Here is a 6,643-nt window from a genome sequence, read left to right as displayed (position 1 = left end):
TTCCAATCTGGGTAGTTCAGGTAGGGTGACCCTGCTCCAAAGCTCCAGGACTGGGCTGATGACCCAAAGTAATATTGGTCAGTCCTTCCAGTCTGGGTCTAACCCCCCAGCCCAGTTCTGATAGGTACAGGGGTAGGGAAGTGACCTAAGCCTGGCCAAGTCAGAAAAATTTCCTGGAATCTGTTTTGTCAGGAAATGGTTGGAAAAACAAGCCTTTGCTTCCTGTGGGGTTATAACTACTAGAACAGAAACTTGAAACCTTGTCAGTGTTTGAGGAGAGCTTTGTAAAGTGAGCACAGAGAAAAGCCACCTGAGCGGGAGTGAGACTAATTACTAAACAGAATTTTTGAACTGCAGCTTGTCAGTCTTTTACTTTTTTTTTTTAAGATTTTATTTATTTATTTGACAGAGAGAGACACAGCGAGAGAGGGAACACAAGCAGGGGGAGCGGGAGAGGGAGAAGCAGGCTTCCCGCGGAACAGGGAACCTGATGCGGGGCTTGATCCCAGCTCCCTGGGATCATGACCTGAGCCGAAGGCAGACGCCCAACGACTGAGCCACCCAGGTGCCCCTCAGTCTTTTACTTTTACAGGTCAAATGATTCGCCTTCTCATGAAACCATTTTGAGTTGGGCTTTTGTTACTGATTCCACTTATTGTTAATTACCTTTCCAACCAAAAGGGTGGTTCAACTCGAATTGAATTCCTTTCTTTCTCCCTTTGTTTCAACATTGTCATTGATCATTTACCGAGCATGTGTAAAGTGGGAATGAAGTTTGGCCAGGGATATTGAGAGGAAAAATACTCTGCTGTCCTCTGACTCTCAGTGCAATAGGGGAAATGAATGTACAAATAGAAGTTTTTAGAAAAGCCTGTAATTACCACAGCAAACTGTTCCCAAGGTGTTAGGAGTGAGGAAGAGCACCTAATTCAACTCTTACAGAGGGGGTTTATGAAACTTGTGAGAGAAGTTTTCCTGAAAGAGCTGACCATTCACATGACTCTTAAGGATGAGGAGTTTTCTAGGTAAACAGAGAACACTGACGGGCAGAGAACATTCAGGAGAGGGCCAGATGAACAGAGGCCTAGCACTGGGATAGAGCATGGTGAGTCTTAAGAGCAGCAAGCTGGAACTCACTCCGTGAGCAGAGACTGAGGAAAGACTGAGGTAGAAGGAGGTGGCAGGCATCTGACACTGGAGGCCCATGTGCTGGTAGGACCCTGTTTGTTGGTCAGCATCCGGCATTGATGGTATCTCAACTGGGAGTCCTCTGTAGGCATCGCAAAGTGTTTCCATGGCCCTGTTGCACAGACCACACTATGACCTTTATTGGCTATCTCCCATAGGGTGGGTGGGGTATAACCTAAAATTCAGGACATGTGCAAAAAAAATGAAAAGGTCGTAGATATTGAATTAAAAGACATTTACTAGGCACATGCAAGGTACAAGGGACTGTGGTCAGTTTTGCAAAAGATGTATAGTGGATAAAACTGAAACTGCAAATGTGAAGTTCTTCTTCAATACTAACCTGCATACTTTCTTCTGCAACATAGTCAGTCTTTCCTTCTGTCCCCATGGTAAGGCCATCCTGATGATTTTAACCATCTATAATTATTTAAGTTCATTTCAATTAACTCTGAGAACCATCCAATATGTTAGATTTGGGCATTTATTCAAAACTTTAAAAATAATAGATTTCAATATAAGCTTTGTATTTCTATTTTCTTAAGTTTTTTTTTATTTATTCTAAAGAGAGAGAGAGAGAAGAGGGGCAGAGGGAGAGGGAGAGAATCTCAAGCAGACTCCCTGCTGAGCACAGAGCCTGATGCGGAACTCGAACTCGCAACCCTGAGACCATGACCTGAGCTGAAATCAAGAGTTGGACACAATCGACTGAACCACCCAGGCGCCCCATTTTCTTAACAATTTTTTAAAAAATTTTGTGGCAGTAGTAATGAGTTATCAAATTATATTACATATACTACAAATCAAAGAAATACAGAAATGCCAAGGTTACAAAAAGATATGTCAAGAAATAAATACGGAAAATGAGGAAATGTATTGTTTAATACATTTGGCTAAAACAGGCATGAAAACAACATGATGACCCTGTTTTGATGCTTCCTTGTATTATGGAAGTGAAATTTGGGAAGTTAAGAGATGAACTAGAAACCACAGCAAACACATTACGCATCTGTGTGGATACATAGTCAACTAGGAACATGACAAATTGTAAAAAACTTGATCAGAGAATATCCTCTGTAACATTTCAACATTTGGAAATGTGCTGATACATTTTTTATGGCTCACATATGGTCTGTTTTGTAAAATGTTCCCTGTGTGTTGAAAAAATATGTATGATTTATGCAGTTGTTGAGTGAAATGTCCGGATTACCAGCACGCTGGTCAAGTTGGGCGATCCTGTTCCTTTACCCTTCTATTCTGTTACTGATTCTTTACTGCTGTGCCTATTAAGTACTGAAAGAGGCTTGTTAGAATCTTTAACTATGATTATGGTTTCATGCATTGCTCCTTCTAGTTTCTCTCTTAATATATCTTGATAAATATTAAGTTCATGGAATTTTAGGATTGTCTCTTGTAGAAGTAACTCCTTTTTATTTTGAGTCAGTCTTTTTTTTAATCTCTAAGTTTACTTCTTTCCTTAAGTCCTAATATATTAAACCTTAATTAATGTATCAATTATTAACCAATGTATTAAAAATTTATCTTAATAATACATTAGCGCTTATTAACAAGTAATGCATCAGTATTTCCACACTAGGTTTCTCTCAGTTAGCTTTAGCATGATATAACACTTTCAGTTCTTTTAATTTCAAGTTACCTGGGTCCCAATATTTATTTATTTATTTATTTTTTTAAAGATTTTATTTATTTATTTGACAGAGTGAGACACAGCGAGAGAGAGAACCCAGGCAGGGGGAGTGGGAGGGGGAGAAGCAGGCTTCCCACGGAGCAGGGAGCCTGATGCGGGGCTCGATCCCAGGACCCTGAGATCATGACCTGAGCCGAAGGCAGACGCTTAACGACTGAGCCACCCAGGCGCCCCTACCTGGGTCCCAATATTTAAAGTGTGTCTCTTTTAAGAAACATAGGTTTTTTTGGTCTTATTCATCAATCTTTATTAAAAATGTTAATCTTTGGGGCATCTGGGTGGGTCTGTTGGCTAAGCGTCTGACTCTTGATATCAGCTCAGGACTTGATCTCAGGGTCATGAGCTCACACCCCATGTTAGATTTAGTCAGCCTGTCTCCTTTGTCTCCTCTGATCTATGACAGAATCTCATTATTGCTTTGATTTTCATGACTTCAACAGATCTGAAGAATACTTGTTAAGTATTTTGTAGAATGTTTCTGAATTTGGATTTTTATGATGATTTTCTCATGATCCTACTGAGCTTATGGGTTTTGGGGAAGAATATGATGGAGACAAAGTGCCCTTCTTACCATATCATGTTGGGAGGTGTTCCTGATATTCACTTGACACAACTGGTCATAATAACCTTCATCACTTGGTTAAGGTGGGATCTGCCAGATTCTCCACTATAATGTTGTTTTCCCCCTTTTCTTAGTCTCTTCTTTGGAAGAAAGTCACAAAGCCCAGCCCGTATCCATGGGGGGAGGGGAATTAAAACTCACCTTCAGAAGGAGAAAGACTTGTATTATTAGTCATTCTTCTATAAGGAAGATTTTTCCCTTCTCCCCCTATCCCATCTGCTGTTTTGCTTCTTTATTCCTTAATTTATTTTGTATAATTCAGATATTTTCTTTTATTCCATTTTATCTCCTTTTCAGATTTTTTTAAATCCCAAATTTTTATTTCCTTTTTAGTGTTTACCTTAAAAATTGCAATCTATATTCCTGCCACATTACAATTTTCCTTCACTTAATACTTTGTCCAACAATTGAAGACGTGTATTATATTCTAAATCCATTTCTCTTCCTACCTATCCTTTATTTTTGTTATGTATTTTACTTTATAGCATGTACTTATCTCCGTAGATCATTCTTTCTTCTTCTTTTTTTTTTTTTTTGCTTTAGTAAGTATTAGTGTAGGTCACTATTTTTATTAAATTACACAAATTGTTCAAGTTCTTAGGAAGAATCCACTTTTCCACTTTTTGGTCCCAGCCTCATCAAAATGGAAAGAATTACATAATTGTTTGGAAATCCACTTACTCAAAGCCTTTAATAGGAGCTCTTGTTACAATATTTATAAAAATCCAGAAGTTTATAAAGAACAAATTTTGAATATTGAATCAGTGTGAAAAGCAGCAATATTTTGTGTAAAACTAGGATTCTCAAGGTGCTTGGGGATAGTAGTGTGTCAAATATCCCCTAAATGAGAGAAAAGTAAGGAAAGTAAAAACTAGAAGCAGGCATAAATTTAGGTGTGACCACAATCTAACTGTTTAATACCTTGGGCACCTAGTAGGAACCAAAAATCGAGAAAAATAAAACAAAACCCAGGCGTGTTATTTTTTGCAAAACGTTTATTATCTTATTGTTTGTAAAAACATTACAGTAGTTTTAACTTCTCTGTTCCAAGACAGAGCAACATTGCATAATGAACATTAAACAAGGCATTATGCCCTACAAGCAAGACATAAAATGTCCAAGGGAAGCTTCAACATAAAAATGTTGACCACATAATGTGAAATAATTTCAATAAATAACAACTGACATTCTTTTAAACAAGTACAAAAATAGATCTGTACACACTGTTTAACTGCTTCGACTCCCTCCCCCCCGGCTCCAACCCATCAATGTACCCCGGGCATTTGATGAACTCCCGGAAACACTGGTTTCATGAGACATTTAAAACCCATCATCTTCAGATTAAATAACAATCAGGACTGAGTTTGATTAAACACATTCACATCTTTAAATACTAACATGTAAAATATTAAATATGAACTTTGAAAAATAAATAAATACAAACATAAATAAATAGAACTCATAATAGTCAAACATATTTAAGGCCTTTCTAGAAGTCTCCAGAAGCCAGTTCTCTTCTTCATTTTCAGTTCCTGTAAGGGTCTTTCAGGAACCACCACCAGCGAGCTTCTTACTTGTCTGAGGTCAGTTGGTGCTGCCCCGATGAAAAGAAAAGGGTTACTGGTACAGGGGCTAAGGAACCCTGCTATTCTCTCACACTGGCCCCTGAGGCTGGAGGGATTTCTGTATGCAGACCCTGGCCCAGCCCTGTGCCCAGACAAGGTCCCACAGTACCCACTGCCCTGCACAGTAGGGAACTGGCTCTTTTATCGAGGAGGAGTGGAGCGGGGCTGTGGAATAAACTCTTATTGACTTGAAAGAGCTAAAACATAGCGCTCACTGTCACACTGGGTTAAAATATCACATGCAAGACCTCACTTAAACCTCATACCACCCATGAAATAGCTATTATTATTTATCCCATTTTGCTGAGGCTCAAAGCCATTAGAAAACTTTCATTAGAAAACTTTCCTAGACTTGAGCTTAGGGAGGTCTCAGAGTCCTTGCTCTCCACAACAAAGCTTCAGAGGTCCATGTTGTCCAAAGCCAGGGGTTCCACTTCTCAAGGCTGAAGCCCATCAGGGATGGAGGTAAGTACTGTTCGTTCCTTAATGGGTAGGGGGCATTTTGGCATCATTGGCCAAATCTACTTCATCTTTTAGGAACACACATTTACCCACACTCATTTGCATGGGGATGGAGGGTACTGGAAATATCCTTCTGGCACCAGAACAGATGAATGATCTTACTAGCAGATTTCATTGTGAAATAATAATGATTTTCAGTCCTTCAGCTAAACCCTGGGTTTCCTTGGTAAAACTTTCTGGAGGCATTTGCCAGTATTAGTGACCAATGACTCTAGTCCCACGTGTGAACAAAAAGCACAACTCACTTGTTTAGCATCTTATTGATGATTTTCTTGACCATGGGGGCTTCGGGGTTGAGACAAACCTCCTGCCCATTCTTGAGAGTGGCTCTGCAGGGAGAAGGCAGAATCCGCGTTGGCGGGAGGTGGGGCGGGGCGGGGGGCCGGCGGGCATCAGGGCGCTGGGGGCCACCAGGACGCGAGCAGCCGCAGCGGTGTGGGGCATCACTTACATGACTTCGGTTTGGGCGCAGTGGGGTCCCGAGGGCGTCACCTTGACGTTCTGGATGTTCTTGAGGTGAATTCCCTGCAAGGTCTGCAAGCACTGGCAGCGCAGCTCGGCGGCCACGGGCGCCCCTACGGGGAGAACAGACCGGGTTAGCTGGCGGCCCCGCGGTGGGCGCCCAGCGCCCCCCCCGTCCCGCCCGTGGGCTGGGGGCGCGCCGAGTCTCACCTGCGGCGCGGCGGCCGGCGGGGACCAGCAGCAGGAGCAGCAGCGCGGCGCCGAGGAGGCGGAGAGCGCGGGGTGCGGCGGCGGTGGCGGCGCGGGCCATGGGGCTCAGCTCGGAGAGTCGGGGCGGCGGGGCCTGGAGCTGGCGAGCTGCAGCGCGAGCTGGCGGAGCGGATTCTGTGGCTCCCGGAGCCGGGAGAACCGCTTTTATCCCTGGCGGGCGCGGGGAACTGAGCAGTCCCGGGGCCAGGGAAATTCCCGGCTCCGCAGGTCGCTCCCGGTTCGGAAAGGACAGCGCGGCCCCGCCCCCGC

The 6,643-nt window shown here is 42.7% G+C and overlaps 1 protein-coding gene across 1 annotated transcript; it reads right to left on the bottom strand.

The window, feature by feature from the left end:
- Nucleotides 1-4,492: 4,492 nt before the first annotated feature.
- LOC112819007 (growth-regulated protein homolog beta-like) lies at nucleotides 4,493-6,555 on the bottom strand. Its single transcript, XM_025866070.2, has 4 exons — nucleotides 6,335-6,555; nucleotides 6,114-6,237; nucleotides 5,908-5,991; nucleotides 4,493-5,109 (listed from the first exon to the last, which is right to left on the bottom strand). The coding sequence occupies exons 1-4, from the start codon at nucleotides 6,432-6,434 to the stop codon at nucleotides 5,100-5,102; spliced, it is 318 nt and encodes a 105-aa protein (XP_025721855.1). The 5' UTR covers nucleotides 6,435-6,555; the 3' UTR covers nucleotides 4,493-5,099.
- Between the last annotated feature and the right edge of the window lie 88 nt (nucleotides 6,556-6,643).

Source organism: Callorhinus ursinus, unplaced genomic scaffold (genome assembly GCF_003265705.2).
Source record: "Callorhinus ursinus isolate GAN/ISIS: 27379988/994484 unplaced genomic scaffold, GSC_fseal_2.0 scaffold1631, whole genome shotgun sequence".
NCBI lineage: Eukaryota > Metazoa > Chordata > Mammalia > Carnivora > Otariidae > Callorhinus > Callorhinus ursinus.
The sequence above is the reverse complement of the archived record's forward strand: the minus strand, read 5'-3'. Positions and strand labels throughout refer to the sequence as shown.

What these genes read in the sequence shown, in the direction of transcription:
- LOC112819007 (XM_025866070.2), bottom strand. Translation starts at nt 6,434, where the DNA reads ATGGCCCGCGCCGCCACCGCCGCCGCACCCCGCGCTCTCCGCCTCCTC. An exon ending in CGCCGGCCGCCGCGCCGCAG is followed by an intron (nt 6,238 to 6,334) that starts GTGAGACTCGGC and finishes TTCTCCCCGTAG; the next exon opens with GGGCGCCCGTGGCCGCCGAG. An exon ending in TGCGCCCAAACCGAAGTCAT is followed by an intron (nt 5,992 to 6,113) that starts GTAAGTGATGCC and finishes TTCTCCCTGCAG; the next exon opens with AGCCACTCTCAAGAATGGGC.